Here is a 27014-nt window from a genome sequence, read left to right on the forward strand (position 1 = left end):
CTATTACACATGATCACACACGTGGCTTCTCTCACACACACATTATTACACATTATTACACACATGGCTTCTCTCACACACATGCTATTACACATGATCACGTGGCTTCTCTCACACATTATTACACATGATCAAACACATGACTTCTCTCTCACACATGCTATTACACACGGCTTCTCTCACAAACACATGCTATTACACATGATCACACACATGACTTTTCTCACACACACGTCATTACACATGCTCAAACACGGCTTCTCGCTCTTGTACACACGTTATTATACATGATCACACACATGGCTTCTCTCTCTCATACACTATTACACATGATCACACATGGGACTTCTCTCACACATTACTACACATGATCGGACACATGGCTTCTGTCACACACACATGCTATTACACATTATCACACGGCTTCTCTCTCACACTCATGCTATTACACATGATCAAACACACAGCTTCTCTCTCTCACACCCGTGTTATTACACATCACACAAGGCTTCTCACACACACTTTTTTTACATGATCACAAACATGGTTTCTCTCATGAACACACAATTACACATCACACATGGCTTCTCTCACACACATGTTATTTTACATGATTACACATGGCTTCTCTCACACATGTTATTACACATGATTACACACATGGCTTCTCTCACACACACACGCTATTACACATGATCACACACATGGCTGTGAGGTAATAAAGCCTTATTACATAGAGGTTATGTCAAAATGTAAATAAATTGATATCTTTTTATAAACTTCTTTTTATAAATACAGACATTCTATTTTTCCCTGACTACAAGTTTTCTACACACATAGCTCAGGAGTGAAATAACTAGATTTAAAATGGTAGTAGGTCACACCCTTCTTCAAATCATTAGCTGTCAGATCGCCCTGATATTTCTCCTCAATGTACTTAATACATTCTACAATAAGATAATTCTGAGTTTATTCCATATCCTGTGTTTGTCTTTGATTTCCTCAAGAGCAGAGAACAGGTCTGTTTTGTTCATTATGTCATCCCCAGGAAGTATCATGATACCTGGCACCTAGTAGATCCTCAATAAATATTTTCTAAAGGAATTACTGAGTGAATAAAACATACACACTACATTTTGTGCTGCCTGTCTGCTCAGATCTATTTCCTTTGGTGGTCTTTATCTTATGGGGCTACATTTCCAGGGTTCCCTTGTTTTCTGGCTTCTAGGTAGATTTGGCTAATAGGATGCACTGGTAGGAAGACTAGGGGAGAGAGAGCAGGAAAGAAGCCAGGATATTTCCCTAGATTTCTTTCTTCTCCCTGAGGTATTACTGGCAATGTCTGTGTCTCCAAGGTGGGTGCAGCAACTTTGGCTTCTGGGTCCAGGTAACACCAGCTTTCCCATCACCCCTGCATTCATAGGAGTAGTCCTGGCTTCCTAGTTTTGTTCATATCAGGGTTGCCTCGATATCTCCTGGGCTTCTCTGCTCTTTAATCACCAGTGGAATTCTTTATATTAAATTTCCTCCGTTTTAAAGATTTTGAGTGGGTTATATTTTCCTTACTGGACCCTGAGTTCAAATGAAAAGTCTGAGTTGTAGGGAAAGCAATCTTTTTATTATTTAGTTATTTATTTATTTAGAGACAGGGTATTGTTCTGTTGCCTGGGCTAGAGTGCAGTGGCGCAATCCTAATTCACTGTGGCCTCAAACTCCTGGGCTCAAGTGATCCTCCTGCCCCACCCTTAAGTAGCTAGGACTACAGGCACACAGCTCCATACCTGGATAATTTTTTTATTTTTATTTTGTAGAAATGGAGGTCCAGCTATATTCCCCAGGCTGGTCTTGAACTCTTGACCTCAAGTGATCCTCCATGCCTGGGCTGGAAAACATAACCTTATGGGAAAGTTCCTAAAAATGGTTGACGAACAAGACGGAAGGCCAGAATATGAAAGCTTAAACTCTGATTCTGCCTCTTCCTAGTTGCATATTCCTGAGCAAATAATTTCTAAAACTGTGCCAAGGCACCCAGGGCATTAGAGTGACCTCACAAGAGTATCTCAGAATATTTAAAAATTTGAACACATTAACATAATGAAACTCAACATCTGTCAGACATCACATGAACTATTAATGAGGTAGTTCATGCCTTCAACAGAAGATTGCACTATAATCCTTCTGATAATTTCATATTCTTGTGAGACTGGGTTTCCCAGTCAGTCTGATAGAAAAGCAAGTACTATATGGACATTAACATGTAGCAGAAAGTGATGGCAGCAGTGTCCAATCCCATTCCAGGTGAGGAGTTGCACACTGTCCAATAGGTGCATACATCTCCTTAGTAAGTAGTTGTGATTAACAATGAAACAGAAATGAAAAATATAGTTTCTTTTATGTGTATTATATATTTAAACAGCTAATAAGTTGGTAGGACATAAATATTTAATTTGTTGGGACCTAATTATTTATAAATTGAATGGTTACATATTTAATTTGGCCTAAGCCACCATGAAAAAATTACCGAGGCGCTAAGGGAAACATGAATTAAGAAACCCTTCTGAGTCTCTGTTTTCTCATCTGTAAAATGAAGAAAACTGCCCCACCTTCCCCTTACAATTGATTGCTGAAGGACAGTTGAGATCCTGCGCATAATGAACCTTATTGATGGCCTACGCAACATCCATTCTCTACTCCCTCTACTCTGATGGCACCTGGATTCGATTGTGGAATCTTCCCCTTCATCACATTGCCTTTAGGAAGTTGAATCCAGGGAAGCTCCGGGAGCAGGCTGGTTTTATGTAAAGACATAAAACTAGGTGCTCATTGTTAGCTTGTCTTCTTTTTCAAAGATTGGTATAAGAAAGGCTTCTAACTTAACTCAGTCCAAGGAGACACAAGACGACTCACTGGGGGCTCCTGAGATCTTTATTTCTGGATATTGCTGTGTGTGGGTATAAGATCCAGAACTTGCTACTAGCCTGAGGAGAAATCAAACACATGGAGAATGGAAAGCTGACAGCCCAGAAAACCGCAGGGAAACAGGCCCGAGTGACTAGACACAGGCAACCCTAAAACTGACCGTCCCTCTGGACTCTAGGTAGTGAGCCAACACGTTTCCTCATTATTTTGGATATTGTGTTTTGCAGTTGAGGGCATTCTGATTCAATATAGGTGAAACTATTTTGCAAATTACATAGTGTGATGCAATTGTTGCTAAAGTTCGAATGTGCTTACAGGGATATCATGAACACCAAGACTAAAGGCCTGGATGCAGCCTATCACCCTGTTTCATGTGACTTTTATTTATCACCATACAGTTTGTGGCATTTCACCATTTCCTACATTGTAGAATCAAGAATGTAAATAAGCGTATATCAATGTCTTCAAGAATATATCATTCTTTCACTAGAATTTGCCACCTTCAACTGCCTCCTTCTCTTCCACTCTCCTTAAAACTTCCTATTTTCTCCTTACCTGTCCCCTTTACTTATTTCTAAATCTACAGCTTGTCAAAAGTTAACTGAAAAATAGAGGTGTAACATTTTTTTGCACAGGGTCTTAGACTCTTCAGAAAAAGAAAGTATGGGTCACTAACAAAAGCTACTAACCTTGCTTTTATATATTCACCCTTTAAAAGTTCACAACCTACAAAAACCAATTTTTCATTTGAACATTTTGTGTAAAGTCAACTAATTACAGAAATCAATGCTCTAAGCTAGCCTGTTTATTTACAGATTTTTTGCCAACTTGCTTTTATCCTTTCCCTCACTGGTCGATTGAACAGCTATTTTTTTGAGCACCTATTATAAAAGTAACCAAGGTTAAAAGATTTGGTTAATATCCATTAGGATAGTGCTACTCAAAGTGTAGTCATTGAACCAGAATCATAATCACCTGGAAGCTTGGTGGAAATGCACATTCACGGTTCTTACCCTAGACCCATTGCTGTAGAATCTCTGGAAAGGGGCTCAGGAATCTGTTTTAACAGTATCTCCAAGTAATTATTTTGCCTGCTAGAGCCATTACTCTGGGAACATATGGCCTAGTGAATAATTTTGTAAAGTATAGTAAAGGCAATTACTATCCTTGCAGATGTGTATGAAGTGAGATGGAAACATAGGAAGGGCCTTAACAATACAAGCTAACACTGAGCACCTAGGATGTTTAGGCACTTCACAGGCATTGTCTTAGACATCACAATGATACAGTGAGATTTGAACCCAAGGCCCTTCTGACTCTGCAACTCATAATCACTGTACAAAACTACCCTAGGGCTGAGAAGCACAGGAAGTTTCACAAAGAAGGCTGTATTCCAGCCCAGTCTGAGTTTGCTAGATCAACAGACTGGAGCAAAGGGGTCTTGATAGTCCTGGAAAATAATGGTGCAGTATATAGAAAGGAATGGAAACAAGAGAGACCATAGCATAGTTAGGAATTTCAGGTAGTCCAATGTAAGTCCTGGGGAACAGGAGGACAGGGATGGGCCTGGACAGCTAGATAGAAGTCTTGTTGTAAGTAAAGGTTTGATATGCTACGTAAACGAGTTTATATTCTACTTTGTAGGAAAAAAGACCACCAAAAGATTTTTGCAGGACTGAAAATTCAGTGTGGTATCAAAAACATACCCAGTGGAGTAACATGATAATAATAATAAGGCAATGATACTAGAGGTCAAGGCTGATAGGGCAACTGAACTGGAGTCTTGGGAAGAGATAAGAGGGGCCTGAATGAAAAGTGCAGTGGGGGATAGGCAGAGGGAATGGATTCAAGTGCTGTTAAAGTAGAATTGACAGCACTTCATTCTTGAGATGTATTCATTTAATACATATTTACTAAGTTTCTGCTATGCACTTGGCACTATTCTAGGAACTAGGGATTTTACAATGAACGAAACATACAAAATCCCTCATAAAGCTCCCATTCTAGTGTGTGTTGGTGGGCGGGCGGGGGTGGGAGGGGAGACTGGGGTTAATAAGCATATATGTCAGTAGTGATATATGGTACAAAGAAAAACAACATAGGGAGAGGGGATGGCAAGTGATTAGGTGGCTGCCATTTTAGACAGAGGCTAGGAAAGGACTCTCTGCAGGGGGGCAATTGGGCAGTGGCCTCAGTGAAGTAAGGATAAGCTGAGGACCTATGAGGGCAGAGATAGGCATGGTGGGAATGGAAGCAGGAGACTTGTGAGAGAGAAAGACTTGCCTGGCAGGACGCAGATGATGGCACAATGTGAGAAAAAGAGGCATGTCAGTGAGGCTGACAGGCAGCTGCACAGAGAAGGCCGGCTCTCAGCAGAGAGGGTTAGACAGAGGGGTGGGAGTTATCTGCCAGAAACCCGGAGATCATCTGCCAACATTCCCATTCAAAGACACTGACTGAATGATTTCCTGTCAAATGAAAATGGTCAGACTTCTCTATTTAAGGACATTCATTTTGGTAAACAATAGAGCCAAAGATATTTCAAAGATTCACAAAATGCTATTTAAATGGTATTTAAAGGGTTTTCTTAGAAGCGTTACAAAATCCTATTTAAATGGTATTTAAAGGGTTTTCTTAGCGTTGTACAAACTTAAAAGGACAAGTACACTTTAGGGAAAAAGAAAGCTTTATTTCATAAATTACGATATATTAACTCATTCAAAATATAAGTCAAGAATCTTAATATCAATAGATTATATCAAGCAAACTGGAAGGCAGAATAACTACCACAGTTTAGTATAAATACCCAAAGTATTTATAAATCAAAAGCCCTAATGATAACCATTTTTAGAATTCAATCATCACTGTAGAATCAGGGTCTGTAATTCTTTTCTTGATTAGAGTGGTAGGACACTGCAATACTGTTCCTCCATGTTTCTATGCATACAATGTTATGTGTTACTCTACACTTTAAATGCAGTATTCAAATTCACTTGAGCTGTGGGCCTGGAAGTTAGAGGCTAGCTTTTACCTTATTACTTTCAATGATTTTATCTGACTTAAGCTGATCAATCTCTTCGCGGCTGAATCCAAATTCGTCAAGTATCTCCTCAGTGTGTTCTCCTACAAAAGGATCCCTTTTGAAAGAAGGGATGGCTGGGGTGTTTGACAGCAGAGGTGCAGGGCGGGGGCTCATGCTCTGCTCCTCATTGGTGATAAACGAGCCCCGTTCCTTGCTGTGATCATGATGAACCACCTCCTCTAAAGTCAGAACCGGAGTCACACAGGCATCTGTGCCATCAAAGATTTGACACCACTCTGCCTTTGTCTTCTTTGCAAATACAGCTGCAAACTTCTTCTTCATTTCTGGCCAATCACCCATGCTCATCTGATTGGGAAGTTCATCAGACTTTAGTCCAAGTCCTGAGGAAAAATACAATTTCTTAAATTATCATGCTTTGAACAGAGCTATTATCATCAATAAAAATGAATGCTGAGCCCACTGTACTATGCAAAATAAAATGTTCTATAAGGGCTTCTCAAATGAGTCAAGAGAAAAAAATGTAAAGTCAGTTTAAGGTTGGAGTCAAAGGCTGGAGAGGGCAGAGGTAGTCAGACTTGTCACCACCAAGATTTTATTATTCATATTTCATCAGAAGTGGTCTGTTCTCAATGGTCTGGTTTCCAGAAATTGATTTCCTACCTCTGAGTAGATTTTGAAAAAAAATTTCCCCAGGATGTTATTAGCCAGTCATACTGAGTTAAAATAACTCCCTATTCTCTATAATGTATTCAAACCTTATAAAAAATATGAACAATTTTATACATGACCATCTCAGTTTCCAAGGAAGAAGCCTGAAGACAAATTATTTAATTCAGGATTGCAATTTTATAAATACATTCATTTATCTTCATTTTGTTAAAATAAAAGAGCTAGAATGGCCAGGAGTGATGGCATGAGTATAGTGAAAGCTACTCAAGAGGCTGAGGCTGGAGGATTGCTTGAGCCCAGGAGTTCAAGGCCTAGCCTGGGCAACACAGCAAGACCCCCATCATCCATCATCCATCCACCAATCCATCCATCCATCCATCCATCCATATATACATACATATATACATATATACATACATTTTTAAAATAAAAGAGCCCCAAAGGGCTTTGTACTAGGATAAAGGACTTGTAAGGTAACCAAAGACTCATGCAAATTGTTCCTATAACAAACAAAACAGAAACTTATTAGCCAGCCAGTCAACAGTGGGGCATGCAGACTCCTCTCCGGCATGAAAGGAACTTGAAGGGCCCATCAAGACCACAGTGCAGAGATCATGACAGCAGCTACCTGGGGATTTAACAGGAAAAGTGGCCTCTCTAGCTCTTGACCCCGTCTGTGTTTCCTTTACTGACTATGTGGGCCTACCCCTGCAGACATGCCCAAACTCTAGTGCTGATTAAATTATACCCAAAGAGCAGGGCCACTTTACAATAGTTGGTGCAAATGTCCCTTTTCTTCTATAAGCAGGTTTTTAAAAGTGCATGGCTAAGTGTCAAATGATAACGAAAGGCCCTTTCTTTATGCATAACACTGTGTGTAAGTTTAGCCAAGTTAATTGAATAATCCTCACCTATAGAATACCTTCCTTCTCTAGCATGTTGACAATCAAGGCTAATTTTAAGTTGCTCTGAAGATGGTAAAGTCCCTATAGAGGTAAGAAGACATAAATACTGAAGCCTCTTCTTAAGGTTTTGAGGACTATGAGGAAATAAGAAGAACTAACACAGTTCCAGATTTTTGTAAGCAGTCTCCTGTGGAATATATAAGTACATTTTCTTCTGTAACCACCAGTCCCATTCAAATACCAGGATGGATAGGAGGCCATAGTTTCAGGTTATCACTATAATCTACAGGATATCTTTCACTTGATGTTCTTTCTTGATTGCCCTGAACTCTGTGAGTGAAAGGCACATAAAATGAGCAACGAGCAAAAAGTAGTGATCTTCACATGCTTTTAAAACAGTTGCTTTTTATCAGACTGTGATCAGAATCATAACACTGAGTAAAGCTGCAGCCAATATGTTCTCTCTTTAACTTTATAGTTGAGACTACACAGGTCATAGTTTGTATGCTAGAAAAATACTAGAAATCAAAAGTCCCCAGATACTACCCTACCTCTAACACCCCAATTCTCCCATTGTCTACCATGGCTTCGCAGCCCACCATCTCCCATCCTGCCCATGACCCTGACCAAGGCCACAGGATTGAACACCAGTGGTTTAGGTGAGCTGTTTGCTGTGCTCCTGACACTCCAATATGGAACTTGGAATCCAGTCCCAAGTCTCAGAATCCATAATTGTATAAATACAGTTATAGATTGTGGCTAGTTGTTATGGTAAAATCACTATGAAATTTCTGGTATTTTAAGTCAAATAGATTTTCAGGAACTAGCCTGGGGATTCAGACACCATTTAAAACTTGGGAAAGCATGTTTTGATTTCAAAAAATCTACCCCCCGCCCCCGACACACGACTACAAAAAATGCTTATTCTTTTAAGTACATGCCATAAACTTTACTGCTTTATAATATTAAGTATATAGTAAGCAGTCAAACTTCATGTTGTAAGTATTCAATGATATATGTCCAGGATGGCAATTGTAAACATTATTTTATAATAATTATTATTATTTTTGAGACGGAGTTTCACTCTGTCACCCAGGCTGGAGTGCAGTGGCGCGATCTCGGCTTACTCGAAGCTCCGCCTCCCGTGTTCACGTCATTCTCCCACCTCAGCCTCCCTATTAATTATTTATTTAAGACGGAGTCTCCCACTATTGCCCGGGCTGGAGTGCAATGGCACAATCTCGGCTCACTGCAATCTCTGCCTCCCGGGTTCAAGCGATTCTCCTGCCTCAGCCTCCCAAGTAGCTGGGATTACAGGTGCCTGTCACCATGCCTGGCTAATTTTTTTGTATTTTTTAGTAGAGATGGGGTTTCACTATGTTGGCCGGGCTGGTCTCAAACTCCTGACCTCGTGATCTGCCTGCCTCGGCCTCCCAGAGTGTTGGGATTACAGGTGTGAGCCACTGCATCCAGCCATAAACATTATTTTTATAACGAAAAATTGGAAAAAAATGTAAATGAACTTGCATAGGGAATTGGTTATATAAATTTTAGTACAGGCAGATAAAAAATATGATATGGCTGCTATAGAAAATGGGTGAGGGTAAAGATCTTTTGTACTGACATGAAAGAACGTCTTTGCTATATTGTTGTATAAAAAGCTATAAACTATAAATTTATATAATTATATATATATAAATTATAAATTGTAAAACAGAAAATAATTGCTGGGTGTTGTGGCTCATGCCTGTAATCCCAGCACTTTGGAAGGCTGAGGCAGGAAGATCACTTGAGCCCAGGAGTTCAAGACCAACCTGGGCAACACAGTAAGACCCTGTCTCTACAAAAAAATCAAAAAGTTAGCCAGGCATGGTGGCACAGGCCTGTGGTCGTAGCTACACGGGAGGCTGAAGCAGGAGGATTGCTTAAGCCCAGGAGGTCAAGACTGCAGTGAGCCATGTTTGTGCCACTGCACTCAAGCCTAGGCAACAGTGTAAGAGCCTGTCTCAAAAAATAAAATAGAATAGAATAATTGTGCATTTGTATATGTACAATAAAAATTCTTGAAGGCCACATCCCAAATTTTCCCGAAGTGGAAGAACAAAGGAAAATTTTCCCTTCTTACTTTTTAAAATCTGTACTGCTTATTTTTTTCCTAGCAAACATATAATTTTAAATTTTTATTTCATTTTTGAAAATTGTGGTAAAATATACATAGAGTTTACCATTTCAGCCATTTTTTGGTGCACAGTACTAGGGCATTAAGTACACTCATACTGCTTTATAGATATCACCACCGTCCATCTGTACCACACAACTCCTGAACTTTTTCATCTTTTCAAACAGAAACTTTGAACCTATTAAACATTAACTCCCGCTCCTACCTCCCCACAGCCCCTGGCAACCACCATTCATTCTACTTTCTGTCTCTATGAATTTGACCACTTTAGATAGTTCACATAGTGGAATCATATAGTATTTGCCCTTTGGTGACTGACTTATTTCACTCAGCATAATGTCTTCAAGATTCATCTCTGTTGTAACGTGTTGAAATTTTCTTGTTTTTTTTCAGGCTGAAACACATTCCATTTTATGTCTGTACCACATTTTATTCACCCATTCATCTGTTGATGGACACTTGAGTTGCTTCTACCTCTTGGCTATTGTGAATAATGTCACTATGAACACAGATATACAAATATCTGTTTGAGTCACTGCCTCCAATTCTTTTGGTTATATACTTAGAAGTGGAATTGCTAGATCATACAATTCTATGTATAATTTTCTGAGGAAATGCCATGCTGTTTTTGACAGTGGCTACACCACTTTACATTCTCATTGGTAGTACACAAGTGTTTCGTTTCCTCATACCCTTGCCAACAATTGTTATTTTGTATTTTTTAGAAATAATAATTTGAAGGCCAGGAGTGGTGGCTCACACCTCTAATCCCAGCCCTATGGGAAGCTAAGGGGGAGCAGATCACTTGAGGTCAGGAGTTCAAGACCAGCCTGGTCAACATGGTGAAACTCCATCTCTACTAAAAATACAAAAATTAGCCGGGCATGGTGATGGGCACCTGTAATTCCAGCTACTCAGGAGGCTGAGGCAGGAGAATCACTTGAACCCAGGAGGCAAAGGTTGCAGTGAGCCGAGATCATGCCACTGCCCTCCAGCCTGGGTGACAGAGATCACCCAGCTTTTGAAAACTATCTCCTGATAAAACAGCTTTTGAAAATTATCTATTGCTTACCTGATTGTACTATAAGAACCTTGCTATCTCAAAATGTCATAAAATTCTCAGTGTTTTCAGATTTTTTTGTCCTAGAAAATAGCAGGGATGCAGCAGAGTATGTACTTTAAAAAGACTTTGCATACTTATGTTCAGAAACTGAAGATATAAATTAAAGTATGGTCTCAAAGATCTAAAACACAAAGGGAAGTAAATTAGGTATGTAATTAGTACTACCTCAAAAATTATTATTATTATTGTTGTTGTTGTTCTGATACATAGTCTCGCTCTGTCACCCAGGCTGGAGGGCAGTGATGCGACCTCAGTGTACTGCAACCTCCCCCTCCCAGGTTCAAGTGATTCTCGTGCCTCAGCCTCCCGAGCAGCTGGGATTACAGACATGTGCCACTACACCTGGCTAATTTTGTATTTCTAGTAAAGACGGGGTTTCACCATGTTGCCCAGGCTGATCTTGAACTCCTGACCTCAAGTGATCCACCTGCCTCAGCCTCCAAAAGTGCTGGAATTACAGGCATAGCCATCGCACCCGGCCCTCAAAAAATTATTACAGATGTGGGGGTTTGTCCAGTAGGACTTGAGAGAGAAGAAATGCATATGTGATTAGTAAAAGTAGTATTTTTGTAAATAAATCTTATAAAAGAGAGATAATGCTGAGGCATTTTGGCATGGACTAGGTAGATAAAGTGCAAGGTGATTTAACATGCTATCTCCTAGAGCACAAGCCATCTGTCAGCTAAGGATCCTACGTAAACTTTGAAGGGAGATGAGGGTTAAGGATACCATAAAAGGCTATGGATGCAAAAAGAGGGGGCTGTAAAAATATCAGGGGAGTTACAAAGTTTAAACTCAGCAGAAGAACACCCAGGAGAAGGTGATCAGGAGTTAAGGCGTTGGCACGATGACCTTGCTAGAAAAATGTCTTGTTTCATTTTCAGTGTTTCCAGAAAGGCTTATTCATTGAGGTGAAGTGTGGATGTGAAAAACGAGTCTGCTCCACACATACAGCAGTCCTTCTTCATCTGAGGTTTGGCTTTCTGTGGTTTCAGTTACCCACAGTCAACCGTGGTCTGAAAATATTGAATGAAAAATTCCAGAAATAAACAATTCATAAATTTAAACTGCATGCTGTTCTGAGTAGCATGATGCATGATGAAACCTCGCAGCGTTCTGCTCTATCCTGCCCTGGACATGAATCACGTCCATCCTATCCACACTGTGGGGCTACCAATCCATTAGTCACTTAGTAGCCAACTAGGTTATCAGGTTGACTGCTGCAATATTGCAGTGCTTGTGTTCAAGTAACCCTTATTTCACTTCCTAAGGGCCGCAAAGGTTGTAGGTGAAGGTGATGCTAGAAATGTGGATATGCCAAAGAGAAGTCTAAAGTGCTTCCCTTAGGTGAAAAGGTGAAAGCTCTCAGCTTAGGGGAAGAATAAAACTTGTAAGCTGAGGTTGCTAAAATTGATGGTTAAGAATGAATCATATTCATGAGATTATGAAGAAGGGGAGAAGGAAAAATAAATTCATGCTAGTTTTGCTGTCACAACTCAAACTGAAAAGTTATAGCTATAGTACATGGTAAGTGCTTAATACAGATGGAAAATGCATTAATTTTGTGGGTAGAAGACATAAATAGAAACATCTTCCAATTGACAGCAATCAGGTTTAGTACTATCTGCAGTTTCAGGCATCCACTGGGGATCTTGCAATGCATCCCCTAAAGATAAGAGAGGACTACCGTATATGTTTTAAAATAACAGGATACATCAAGGAAGGGAGTTAACTTCCAGAGTGGCAGAATGAGAGCCTTCAAAAACCTGTGTTAAAGCAATGAGAACGCTAACAACAACTGTGAGAATTAACTTTTTCATAATTCTGGAAATTAAAAGCTTGTAGCAATCCAAGGAGCATTTATTCAAGAAAAACAGCTGAATCTCAGTAAGACCAGTGAGCTTTGTGGTGTTAGAACTTGTGCCAATTTCATCCCTCTCCCTGTGGTAGCCTTGAAAAGCAACTTCCCCTCAACTCTGGTCAGTTCTGAAAACCAGCAGGAGAAGAGACCCGAGAGGAGGAAAATAAGTTTGGAGCTTCCCCCAAAAACACCATCCCCAGAGAACTGTCATTATTTAGCCTGTCGGGCAGGTCCCTGAAAGGCTCCATTCTCAGGGCTTGTCTTTCTGTGATCTAACTCAGAGCTCACTTTGCTCTAGCCCTAAAATGCTGATTAAAAAAAAAAAAAGGGCATTATTTTATCACAGCTGTCTTAGGTGGTATTACTTATTGCAGCTAATGAGATGCTGACCAAAAAACTTAAAAGGAAAAAACTGGGGAATGGTATATCCATAGGGGGCTTTGAAAAGCTCCAACATATTCCTGAGAATTTTTTTTACACCTCCTGAGAAGGCCACACACATGCCCACGTGCAAGACACTGTGAATGCCCGGGAGAGATCTGAAAAGGCCCTCCTCTCTCACCTCTGGCTGACCTTGAGGCTCTTCACAAGCAAGAAGTTAAGGCACGTAGCGCTTCAGAAAAAGATGGGAGATTTATTGGTTCAAGGCATTTAAGGGCCACAGTGGCTCGTGCCTGAAATCCCAGTACTTTGGGAGGCTGAGGCAGGAGGATCGCTTGAGATCAGGAGTTCAAGATCAGCCTGAGCAAAATAGCAAGATTCTGTTTCTACAAAAAATAAAAAATTAGCCAGGTGTGGTCATGTGTGCCTGTAGTCCCAGCTACTTGGGAGACTGAAGCAGGAGGATCGCTTGCACCCTGGAGTTCAAGGCTGCAGTTGGCTATGATCACACCACTGCATTCCAGCCTGGGCAACAAAGCGAGATCCTGTCCCCCAGATTAAAACAAACAAGCAAACAAAAAAAAGGCATTTAAGGACATTTCTGTCCAATCATTAGCTGAAGCTAACACAGTTGACTTCGGTGGCTGCACACGCCAAAGAATATAGATTTAATTTAAGAAAATCATTAAACAAACAGCAACAATAACAAGTCCAGGACTGAGGTCCTGAGGAGTCCTGGGAGGTTGTCACATTGAATTATTTAAAATGTGCAGTACTGTTTTAAAATTTTACATATTTATTTTCATTAAAACTTATTTAAGTCACTTTGGACCCAGCATGTCCTTAGGTTTTACCCATTCATCCAACTTCTCTGCTGTGAGACAGCCAAGTTCAACGGCAGTCTCCTTTATGGTCGATCCATTTTGGGGTGTTGTCTTAGCAATCTCTGCTGCTTTGTCATACTCTATATGAGGGTTGAGAGCTGTCACCAACATTAGCGACTTCTTCATTAGCTTCTTGATCCTTTCTGTATTGGTCTGGATTCCCTCTATGCAGTTTTCTGTGAAGGAAACTGAAGCATCCCCCAGCAGCCTGAGTGTAACACTAAGTTTTTAATCATCATTGGCTTGCAAACATCCAACTCAATATGGCCACTGCTACCTCCAACAGTTACAGCCACACCGTACCCCATGACTTGGGCTGCAACGATGGTCATCGCTTCACACTGAGTAGGGTTTGCCTCGCCTGGCACGATACTGCTTCCTGTTGCATTTTCAGCAAGGTCAGTTCTCCCAGACCTGGCCAAGGACCAGAACTGGTCTGCTGTCTTCGTCAGACTGCAGTTGGTAGTGTTCATGGCTCCACAGAGCTCCGCCAGAGCATCATGAGCAGCCAGAGCTTCCAATTTATTTGGAGCAGTGACGAAAGGCAAGCTTTTTAATTTCTGGACAGAGAGGTACCCTTTTTGATCTAGATAAACCATTCTGTTCTTCTATAGTTTTTCCAACTATATTTGAATAGATGAAGTTAGTATGTTTAATCATAAAATGCTTTCAGTTGCTTGCAAACACAATTATTCCATCAGATGAGAACACATCAAAAATTTGAAAAATTAAAAAAAATCATTCCAGCTATATACAAATAACTTTTAGTATATGCATCTGAAAAGCTACCAAACATAACAATGAAACCTGAAACTTGTAGTAGAAAGGTAAATGCACTGTGATCAGCTTTCACACCACTTCAGAGTATATTCTGAAACTTCTTAGATTCTACATTATTTATAGAGCGAATTTTAAATTCAAACATTTCTCAGGAACAAAATGACTCCCATCCAATTACTTAATTAGAGAAGAAGAGATCCCAAATTTTCTTGCTAATTTATGGCAACTTGCCAAGAAGGCAAGAATCTGCAAGACAGGTAATCTGCAAAGGCATAGTGATATAGTAACATATTCTAACAGAATCTCTTTTGCCAAAATCTTTCCATGCTCTGGTGACTTCTGACATTGAAGTGCCATAAGGGACATCTACCAAGGAATAACAGCTGGTAGAATATTGAATGGAAAGCAACCAATGTGGGCAGATCATTTCTAGGGAAGAGTAAGATCTGGGCACACACGGGCAAGATTATCCAACACAAGCAGTGAAATGAAAGCACCGAACATCCTACAAAAGGGGTTATTATTTTTAAAACCCTCAGCCATTTTATAGACTAGTAAGACTGCTGGTCAATTTAAAAGCCATGGAAAATGCCCCACATTATACTGATGGCTATAATTAGATTAATTTGAAAGTGGCTATATAATAAAAGATATCATAGATTCCAAAAGTCTTTAAAATAGAACCAAAGAACATCTACAGCAAAAGGGGAGCTGAGGGAGACACATGAAGTTTACTTACCTTTGATCAGCAGCTCGTAGAACTGGGGTTCTATTGCTCCAACAGCCATGAATTCCCCATCTGCTGTCCTGTAAGTCGTATAGAAAGGTGCTCCACCATCCAATATGTTCTGTCCTCGAGGTGCTTCCCACAGACTTGATTTCTGAGTTTTCCACAGAAAAGAACTTAAATATGCTGTTCCTTCCACCTTTGAGAAAACAGAATACAAAACAAATCCAGATAACTCAAGTGTCAAAGCATGAACAATTTCTCCTATTCAAGTTAAAAAAAATATTTGCATAAAAATTCTTATCTTAGAGCATACGAAGATTCTACTTAATTATACAACTTCTCTGGTATTTCCAGAAAGTGAGTTAGAGCAGTTTGTATTAGAATAGCAATTGGCTGCACTATTCAGTTCTGAAAATACTGTAAGACTTAGAAGGAATGACTTTTGTTCTCCATTTCTAATAAGATTGGCAAAATGCTGGTAATTTTTAGCTAGGTGAGGGTACATGGAAGATCACTGTACTATTCTCTCTACTTTTTACAATGTTAAAAACTGCCAAGATAAAAAGTTAAAAATTAAAAGAGCTTTTTAAAATGCATCTCCTGATCTCCATACCTATAAACACACACAGATATAAGAACCATAGCACATTTTAAAGGTAAATCTCATAACAGTAAAATTTGGCTTGTTCTAGCTCCATTCCAATCCCAAGAAAACTGTATTTGAGTATTTAATATATGTTATATTTCATAATCACTAGAAAGTTATAAAATAAACTAACAATACGGATGGCAGGCATGTGCATTTTCTGAGTCCAGGTAAACCGGTTTGGGAATGCCACCTTCCCACTGAGTCCTGAAGCAATTACACGGTAAAGTACAATTACCACAAGGCTCAAACTCAAAGGCTGGAGGCACTGGTCTATTTGAAGAGGACCATGTTCTGATCTTTATGTCTTTTATAAGCCTAATGTCTCCAGCATCCAAGGGAGAAGGCCCTCAAAACATCCTTGTCTCCAAAGTTACCAACAGAGGAGACCTCGTTCCAGCTGCTAGCAATTTCTCAGTTACTGGCTGTGAAACAACCACAAAATGTATCTTTGGATATATCCAATTTTCCCTTTTAACTTGAAACTTCATACACAACTGAATTTATGGCTATGACACTTATTATCACCAAATAGCTGAGTTCATGTAAGTGGCCTACGGCAGTGCCTTTCTTTGAGGCTGGATTACAGAGATTAATTAGAGTTCCACATTTATACACATACACACACACATATATACACATATGCATATATATGTGCATTATTTTAAATATATTTTATGTTTGTTATTTAAGCACATATTTAAATGTATCCTATACCAAATTCTGACTCATCAGAGCCTCAACTCATTAACATTTGTTGCTAGACTTTAAAATACAGCTTTTCGGCCGGGCGCGGTGGCTCAAGCCTGTAATCCCAGCACTTTGGGAGGCCGAGACGGGAGGATCACGAGGTCATGAGATCAAGACCATCCTGGCTAACACGGTGAAACCCCGTCTCTACTAAAAAGTACAAAAAACTAGCCGGGCGAGGTGGCGAGCGCCTGTAGTCCCAGCTACCCGGGAGGCTGAGCCAGGAGAATGGCGTAAACCCGGCAGGCGGAGCTTGCAGTGAGCAGAGATCCGGCCACCGCACTCCAGCCTGGGTGACAGAGCGAGACTCCGTCTCAAAAAAATAAATAAATAAATAAATAAAAAATAAAATACAGCTTTTCCTTCCAATTTTGCATAAATATTACCTTGTATTTGAAACACTATTAAGGAAAACTTTTGCTCTGCATGGTTCTCCTCCCCTCTTAATTTGTGCTTACTCATACAAAACCAACAAGTTAGCACCTTCAACAAGCAAGTGCCTGCTTTCCGCTCAAGCTTTGTTTCTCTCAGAGCCTAATGCCAAATCAATAGGGCAATAACAGATGAACTGGAAGTGAGCTAGCTTGTCATACAGTGCAAGAGAGAGTTTCAGCAGAGAGTTCTGAATACTGTTTATTTGACTTTCATGTTCAGGCCAAAGAATGTGAGAAGTTTTTAGACACTGTAGTGAGTTGACCTGGAAAGAAAACGTTTTTGTTTTGCTTCATCATAAATGAAATGCAATCTGAAATTTTAAGCAAGTTTTTAAAAATGTACGTTTTTTTTTTTTTCTTTTTTTAAATGGAGTATCACTCTTTTGCCCAGGTTGGAGTGCAGTGGCACAATCTCAGCTCACTGCAACCTCCGCCTCCAGGGTTCAAGCGATTCTCCTGCCTCAGACTCCCGGTCAAAACGAAATATAGTAATAAACTGAATACTGAAAGTGATGAGACAATCACCCATAAACTCTAACTTCCAGTGCTCGTGTTCAGAACAGCTTCACTGGTCTGACAAAACAATATATAAATATTGAGTACGTAAACATAAAATGTTTTATGCTAATAAAATACCCCTTTAATCTCTTTTATATGTTGAATGTCCTAATGAGATTGCTGAAAAATAGACGTGTTAACAGTTACAGGTCCAGTTGGGCCTACTCAGGACACAAACAAGCTCTGGTCCAATCCTTAGCATCAGCGTCGGGTACAGGCCAAGAAATACAGCAGGAACTCTCCTCGTCTCATCCTAAGGCCTGGCAGTGGCTACCCTGGCACACGGCTTCTCTTGCCCCATTACTCATACACCATGCAGGCCACAGTCGAGAGCCCCCTGACACAGGGAAACTGCAGCCTCAATTTGCCACCAACCTTTGATACTGTTAAAAGAAAAACTTTAGATAAATTAATTGAAGAGTTTGAGCAAAGAATGACTCACGAATTGGGCAGTCTGTGGAACCAGACTAGGTTCAGAGTGACTAGTGTAGTCCTGTGGCCAGAGAGGACTTATGGACAGAAAATGGAAAGCAATGTAGAGAAAACAGAAGTGAGGTACAGAAACAGCCAGCCAGACTGGTTACAACTGGGCCTTTGCCTTGTTTGAACACGGTTTGAACAGCTGGCCGCCTGTGATGGGTTGAAGTACGGCAGCTGTGATTGGCTGAGACTTGCTGTTTATTACAAAAGTAGGTTACAGTCTGTTTACACATCCAGTTAGGTCACAGCTCACTATGTAAGAGAAACCTTTAGGTGGAACTTAAAATATGTAAGGGGGCAGCTTTATGCTACAGTTAATTTAACAACAATGTGCTCATCATGTGGGCCCAGATCGACTGTAAATACAGCAAAACACACTCCATATTCCAGAGTTATCTTAACCACAGTTTCCAAGGAAGCAGCACTACAATAAGGCAGACTCCAGCTCTTCACAGGCAGGCCCAGGTCTGGAATTGTGCTGCTAAACAATGTGAAAACTTCCGGCCTATTAGAAGGTATCTGCCTCTCCCAATCAGCTTCTACCATTGCCTGTGCCACAACGGTTCCTAGTGATGAAGTAATGACTATGATTTACTGATTCTTTTAGCCTTAAGTAATTAGCAAATACTTGCTATCCCCTAATGGAAATATGAGCCCAGAAGAAAGATGCCAACATTTTCACATACCCTAAAACCTTACTAACTTCTTTATATTATTTATTTATTTTGAGGCAGGGTCTTGCTCTGTTACCCAGGCTGGAGTGCAGTGATGTGATCTCGGCTCACTGCAACCTCTGCCTCCTGGGTTCAAGCAATTCTCATGCCTCAGCCTTCCAGGTAGTGGGACTACAGATGCGTACCACCAAGCCCAGCTAATTTTTTGTATTTTAATAGAGATGGGGTTTCACCATGTTGGCCAGGCTGGTCTCAAACTCCTGACCTCAGGTGATCCGCCCACCTCGGCCTCCCAAAGTGCTGCGATTACAGGTGTGAGCCACCATGCCCAGCCAACCTTACCATCTTCTAATCATTATATAATTCTGATTAGCTACATTCTGCTGAAAGCAGCAATCACCTTTTATTTATATTTGATGATACTCAATTGCATCTCTTCAGTAAATTATTCAAATTATTACTAGAGAAGTATCTAGCCTGAAATTCTCCTTAACACTCCCAAGGTTCCATTTCTGCTCTTAGTTCATTCCTTTTGGACCCCAGGGACCATGCCCATGGGGCAGCAGGGGAAGTTGTTGAAAGCAGTGGCTTTAGGGTCCAGCCGCCTCAGGCAGTGCTTTGGACCCTTTCCCGTCATCTGCTTTAGAGGAAGGCAGTTAACCTCTCCAAGCCTTCAAGTCTTCAATGCCAATGACAGTAGCACGTCTCCCTCAGGAAGTTGTGTGGATCACAGAAGCCCTGTGGAAGGTACCAGTCTTGAGTTTGGCGGGTACTGGTATAAAGCCGGTGCTGCTATCTCATGCAGCGACTAGGCCATGACTACGCCAAGAGCTGGCCCACAAAAGATAAACCACGCTCCCCTGCCGCTGGTATACACTTCAGAGAGGGCACACAGGAAAGTGTGAGATGTGCCCTGATGACAGTGTCCCAGAGGTACACATTCAGTACAGGGCGGGTCATGATTCACCATGAAGAGAAGGAAGTGCAGGCTGAAGCTTTGGAGATGAGGGGTTTCTGGTAGAAAATGGATTTTGTGAAGATCATCAAGGACCCAATTCAGTTGACACTCTCAGTCTCTAAACTCTTGAGGTATCCACCAACATCTGACCCTCTGACCATTCCTTTCTTTGGTTTCCAAGACAACACTCCATTCTGCTTCTCTCCTTAGCTGTCCTCAGCCCTTGCTTCTCTTCTCTGCCTACGCATTCCTTAAATGCCAGTGTTCTGTCCCCTTTCCTAGTGGATCACATAGTCTCATATGGCTCCCAAATGACTCTGAAATCTGTTTCCAGTCCCTAACCTCAAGTATCCCACCTGGATATCTCAAAGGCACTTCAAAATTGAAATGACCAAAACTGAGTTCGTTTTCTTCTAGTGAAAATAATCACAATGACAAACTTTAACAGAGGGCCCACTGTACGCCAAGCACTGTTCCCATACTGAACAATGGATGAACTCATTGAATTCTCTAGCATCTAACAATGCTATGAGGAGGATGTCATTATTATCTCATTTTACAAAGGAAACTACAGCACAGAGAGGTTAAATAACTTGCCCAAGATCACAGAGCTAGTAAATGGCAGAGCTCGGATGGAGGTAGTCAGCTGCCACTCTATGCTCTGACCACTGTGTCCAGCAGTCCTCCTTCAGGACACTAGCAGGTCATCCAAGCCAGAAACCTGGGAGCCAGCCTTAACTTCTCCCTCTTCGCTCGCTGTCAGTCCACTACCAATTCCCAGCAATTTTACATCTCAAATGTCCCTTCAATGCAAACCAACTCTACTATTAACTGCTTTAGTACTTGCCCTGATCTCTTCAGCAATAACCCAGTAATTGGTCTCTCTACCTCCAGTCTTGTCTCCTCAAATCTATTCTCCGTCCTACCTCCAAATTTCTGTGAAAATGCAAACATGCAGTGGTGGTGCTGGAGTGGGCTCTCTTACCCACTAGCTGTGAAATCTTGAGCAAATGGCTATGCTTCCGTTCCCTCCTCTTTAAAACAACAATGCATTACAAATGCAGTTTTGAGAAGAAGAAGAAATCACACAGGGAATGTGCTCAGCAGAACATGAGGCAAGCACTCAGTGGATGACAGTGAACAAACAGAAGCGCTATGATATCAGAGCATCCCCTGCAAAACACAGCAGGAACGTTTAGACGGGGAGGTCCATTTCACCTCAGCATCACTAAGAATTTTCTCTACCTGTTGAGGGAGACTTCTTGAACTTTGTTTGAATGATGACTGCTTGAAAATGATATACTAAGCACAAGAGATACTTGGGGAAAATTGCTGAAATATTTAGGTTGGCAAATACTTGGCAAAACCTGCAAGTACTTTTGCACCAACCTAAAACAACATAGGAATCAGATGAGTCGCAGAAAGTTTACAGAACTGACTCCTAGATGATCAAAATATGACATTCTAACAGATACATAAAGGACACGAGGCTATTTTAAAAAGAAAAGGATATCTTGGTAACTTGGATTGAAACTTCAAATGTCATTTATCTCTTGTCTTCTTAAAAAAAAAAAGATTTTAAGCATCCATATCTTAAACTTAGGGACAAGTGGCAGGCATCTACCCCAATTAATACTTACCATATTTGCATCAATGACCTGACCCTTGCCAGAGCGTGTGCGTTCAAAGAGAGCCATCATGATGCCCAACACGCACATAAGACCACCACCAGCAAAATCAGCCAGGAGATTCAGCGGGGCATACGGATTCTCACCATTTCTGCCAATTTTTGAGAGAACACCTACATCATTAAAAACAAATTGAATGTCTCTTTTAAATTTAATCTCTTCTTAAAATAAATATGTGAGCATCTTAGAGGAATAAGCAATCTCTCCAGTAGATAATCTAAGTGAAAGCTAGTATACATCACTTTTCCAAGAGCTTAGTCAGTAAACTTATAAACAGGCTTTCCCTCAAGACGGGATCCTTGCTTTGTTGTTTTCCTTTCTAAAACCTCTTCCAACCAAAATTTTCAAATATTGCTAAGTTTTCACTCACTCACTTTTGGAAAAGAAAATGCTTATTTATTTTGTGGTTTTAAACCAGTAAATGCACTTTCATTCTTATTAGAAAGAAATGCAAGAAAATACTTGTACACAAGAAAAGGAATTTAATTTTTAAATAGATGTGAAAAGCCAATTCTATTACCCATTTCTTTCCTCAACTTTTAAATGTGTACTCACAGAAAGTCTGAAACGTCCTATAGTCAACAACACACAGTTCTTAGAATTCTGGAATCAGGCCTATCTCACATGTTGTCATAGGCAAACACACTAATAAAGTGATACTAGGACCTGAAAACCATGGGCTTCTTCTAGCACTCATAGAAGTCTGAAACAATGACTCAGGCAATGATTCTCAAAATGGTGGGTAGAGATTTTGGGGTGGGGCGAAGTAGCTGTCAGAATCGCACTATGTCAACACTTTCAAACTACAGAGCAACCATCCCTAGTACCCAGTAAGCCTCTTAATTCCTAGCCGGGGCTTGTCTGAGAACTGACTCAACAAATGTAGTAAATAAATGATGGTAGCGGGCATGTATTATCCTTCAAATATGTTAAGGGGTGGAGTGAGGGAAGGTTGAGAATGATCGTTTCAAGACCCAAACCAATCCATTTTAAACACCCATGCTCTCCTGATTCTGATAAATATTTAAATCTTCACCTTTAAAAATTATTGTTAATCAACATACCTGTAGATCTTGATGGAATAAAAGTATAGACTAAATTTTTTTTCAACATACCTGACAAAGCCAAATAGTTGATATCATGGCCAGCTAACCCGGAGAAGCTTCCTGACTGGCCAAATCCAGTCAGCCTGGCATAAATAAGCTTTGGATTATCCCGCTGCAGAATCTCTGGGCCGAGTTGGAGTTTCTCCATCACACCTTAAGAGAAAAGTAACAATCTTCTTAAGAGAGTATGAATTGAGGATGGAGATAATCCCTTCTCTGAGACAAACAAAATAGCACTATTGCAAGTAATATTAATAACATTTGCTGTGGGCTAATGGCATGTTTACAGCAGTTAAGGCCCCAAAGACTGAAGCCACCATTTCTGGAATGTGTGGCTTCTTTCCAGGATGTAATTTCTCCCGGTACATCCCTGTTTCCCTCTAGGTTTATCCAAGCCTATTTATTCAATCCCCAGAGCAGGGTCTCATGCCTTTAGTAAATCCCTTTTCTCTCTTTCTATACCACATCAGTGTTTACCACATCCCACCTCAGCTGCACTTGCTTGTACATCCATACACTTATCTTCCCTATCAGCTCATGATCTCCTCCTGCAGAATTCACACCTGATCTGTTTCCACAGGCGCTAAAGTTCCTAGCATTAGTACCTTCACGAAAAAGTTTAGCACCCATCTGTAGAAAGAGAGGTTAGTGACAATAAGACCTGAGAGTTTTTAAGCTATCAAGTATAATATTTATAGCACAAACCCCAGGTAACCTGCACCTGAAGGTTCCTGGAATTAAAAGTAATCAAAATTACATAATAAACTCACTGTCTTTACCTTCCTAAGGCTAAAATGAATCACAGAAAACCTCTGGTCATCTACCTAGATAAACACCAGTCACAATCCCTCACCCAGAGGCTATATCCATAGTCCCAGCCAACCTTCCTCCTAATAACAAGACCTTGGACAAGCCTCCTTCATCTTGAATGGAGCATTCTTAAATTATTACATAATCTTAATTATTAAATCATTATTGTTACAAGCCTCAAATATGGCTATGAGGGTTAAATGAGTTAACGCATTTAAATAAGCCTGGTGTCCCGTATGTCAAGGCAGTTGCAGCAGGGATGGAGAGAAATAGTCCGAGTGGGCTAAAGAGCAAAATGACTGTATCGATAATCATTGAAATTGGATGTGGTGAAAGGAAAACTGGAGTCCATGATGAAGTACAAGTTTCGGATTCAGGCATTCACTGAAATAAATAATACAGAAGGTGGAGATGCTGTTTTAGAAGGAAGAAGGAAAGGCTCAGTTTGGGATTTGTAGAAGCTGCCTGGCGGACAGCCTTGACGGCGATGCCCAGGACCTGTGTATGCCAGTGTCTGCGGTTCTGAAAGGGAAAGTCTACAAAAAGGTGAAAATGATGGGAATGGGTAACGGGGCTCCAGGTAGCAGATGCTGCGACTTAGAACGCCAGCGTTTCAGGCAGGGAGCGTAAGCCTGGGTCCGTGGAAGGCTTGAGGGTACAGCACTCCAAAACTGTAGCCGAAAAACCGCCTATATGCAGTTTTCCAGGAGGGGAATCCTATGGCTTTCATTAGATTCTTCCAGGGTTCAAGACCCTCAATTAATTAAGAAAGGCAAATACAGAGCGTTTCTTAGCAAAAAAAAAAAAAAAAAAAAAAAAAAAAGGAACTTGGGAAGGAGTCAGAGAGGCCAAAGGAGAAACCCAGCAACAGCAGTATCTCAGAACTCAAGTTTTGGACAATCAAGTTGGGGATGAATGATCACTAACAATACCCTAGGAGGCAAAAACATCTAGAAGGCTGGGGCCGACAAGGGTTCTTGCGGCAACAGGGCAAAGGTGTGGCGGGTGCAGCCTGGATCGAATGGCCAGGCCCCCTCCCCTCCGCGGGAACTTCCACAGAGCAGCCCGCGGGGCCCGGGCTCACCGCTGCGGAAGGGCTCCAGCAGCACGTCCGACCGCGCGCACAGACGCCGCAGCACAGCGGCTCCCCGCGGCTGCTTCAGGTCCAGCGCCAGCGAGCGCTTGCCCCGGCCCAAGCGGCTCACGTCGTAATGGGAGCCCGGCCGCTCCACGCGCACCACCCGCGCCCCGAAGTCCGCCAGGACCATAGCACAGAACGGGCCCGGGGCCAGGCCGGCCAGTTCCAAGACCAAGATGCCCTGCAGTGCCATGGCGCTCCTCAGTACGCCCTGAATGAGACCGAGCAGCCCCTTGCTCCCACCCAGCAGCCTACAGGAAGCCCTCTCCAGGCGGGGCGCCCCGCCCCCAGCCCCGGCGCCGCGCCCCAAATGCGCCACCCCTGCCCCTCTTTTGTGCGCCTGTGCGAGCCCGCGGAGTCTGCGCACTGGCGCGCTTCCCGCCCCGTCTCCCGGTACTGCCAGTGGCAAATACGCTAGGTTACTTTTCTTTTTCTGCAACCTAAATTGCTGAGTCCTAAATTGCAGGGACTGACCTTTGGAGTTCCTGCCTGTTACCGTCCTCTCTGGACGCTTTTATTGCCACCATGGCGATCCCCAGCCGTTGTACCATTTGAGCCCCAAGTCCTGCCGTGCTCTAGGGAAATATATAACGTAAACACATAAGAACAAGGCAAAAGCGTTTTCTTCCCTAGGCTGCAGATTGTCTTTTTCACCGCCCCTGCTTAGCTAGCTAGCTAGCTGGCAATTTAATCCAGAAACGGCTTGCGATCCCTCGTAGATGCACTCATTTTGAGTTACAAACTCTGGATTACGTGTCTTTTTAAAAAAGTTTAGACTACACTAGGAAAATTATTTTAGTATCAGAAGAACATCAGGGGTGTGGTGCTCATCAGAGCTAAATGAGAACGCTTTAAAAATGTTAGTTTGTCTTCTGCCATTTCTACAGAAAGCTGCAATTGCAGGTTTTCAACCTAATACGTGATATTTAAGAAAAAAAAAAAAAAGCAATTGCACATAGCCCCACTGCTTTCACAAATCATTTTCTCTCTACTAGATACAGCCTGTCAGGTGGCCTAACGTAATTTTTGACATCTCTAGGAATTTGAATAGAATCAGAAATAGGTGCCAGAGACATGCCTGCACTAGTCTTGAGTATGGGTTTATGTATTTCTCAAGCAAGTGATTAAATCAAAAGCAAAACTTGGCATGATTGTAATCAAGATCTTTTAGGCAAGAAAGTCATGATGAGTTTCAGAATTATTTTAGGACTCTGTGGCTTTCTCTTCATAGAAATAGAAAAAAAAAATCCTGAAATTTGTATAAAACCACAAAAGATCCTCAATAGCCAAAGCAACACTGAACAAAAAGAACAGAGCAGGAAGCAACACACTACCAGAATTCAAATTATGCTACCAAGGTGTAGTAACCAAAACAGCGTACTATTGGCATAAAACAGATGCAAAGACCAATGGAACAGAATAAAGAACTCCAACGTGTATTTACAGCCAGCTGATTATCAGTAAAAACACCAAGAACATACATTAAGGAAAGGACATTCTATTCAATAAGTAGTGCTGGAAAAACTGGAAATCCATATGCAGAAGAATGAAACTAGACCCCTATCCCGCACCACATACAAAAATCAACTCAGAATGGATTAAAAGACTTAGATGTACAACCCAAAACTATAAAACTACTATAAGAAAACAGATAAAACACTTCAGGACATTGACCTAGGCACAGATTTCATGACTAAGATTTCAAAAGCATAGGCAACAAAAACAAAAAATAGACAAATGGGACTATGTTAAACCAAAAAGTTTCTGCACAACAGAGGAAACAACAGAATAAAGAAGCAACTTATTGAATAGGAGAAAATATTTTGCAAATTATTTGTCAAACAAGTGACTAATATGCAGAATATACAAGAAACTCAACTCAACAGCAAAAAATCAAATAATCTCATTAAAAAGTGGGCAAAGGATCTGAACAGACATTTCTCAAAAGACATACAAATGGCCAACAAGTATATGAAAAAATACTCAACATCACTTATCATCAGGGAAATGAACATCAAAACCACAATGAGATATCATCTTACTTCAGTTAGACTGGCTATTATCGAAAAGACAAAAAATAACAAATGCTGGCAAAGATGCAGAGAAGAGGAGCTTACATACACTGTTGGTGGGAATGTAAATTAGTTTAGCTATTATGGAAAACACTGTGGAGGTTTGTGAGAAAACTAAAAATAGAACTACTATATGATCCAGCAATCCCACTACTGGATATATGTCCAAAAGTATCAGGGGAACCTGCCCTCAATATTTCAACATAGGTTCTTTTTATTTTCCCTA

At 41.0% G+C, this 27014-nt stretch overlaps 1 protein-coding gene across 2 annotated transcripts; it reads right to left on the reverse strand.

The window, feature by feature from the left end:
* Window positions 1-1596: 1596 nt before the first annotated feature.
* AMACR (alpha-methylacyl-CoA racemase) lies at window positions 1597-25052 on the reverse strand. 2 transcript variants are annotated; one of them, XM_050793853.1, is made up of 6 exons: window positions 24663-25052; window positions 22778-22921; window positions 21615-21775; window positions 15484-15670; window positions 5951-6342; window positions 1597-2978 (listed from the first exon to the last, which is right to left on the reverse strand). In XM_050793853.1, the coding sequence occupies exons 1-6, from the start codon at window positions 24907-24909 to the stop codon at window positions 2904-2906; spliced, it is 1206 nt and encodes a 401-aa protein (XP_050649810.1). In that variant the 5' UTR covers window positions 24910-25052; the 3' UTR covers window positions 1597-2903. The 2 variants fall into 2 exon arrangements, with proteins under 2 accessions (XP_050649810.1, XP_050649811.1); XM_050793854.1 differs by lacking the exons at window positions 1597-2978; window positions 21615-21775 and having other exon boundaries at window positions 5712-6342; window positions 24663-24992.
* Between the last annotated feature and the right edge of the window lie 1962 nt (window positions 25053-27014).

Source organism: Macaca thibetana, chromosome 6 (genome assembly GCF_024542745.1).
Source record: "Macaca thibetana thibetana isolate TM-01 chromosome 6, ASM2454274v1, whole genome shotgun sequence".
Taxonomy (NCBI): domain Eukaryota; kingdom Metazoa; phylum Chordata; class Mammalia; order Primates; family Cercopithecidae; genus Macaca; species Macaca thibetana.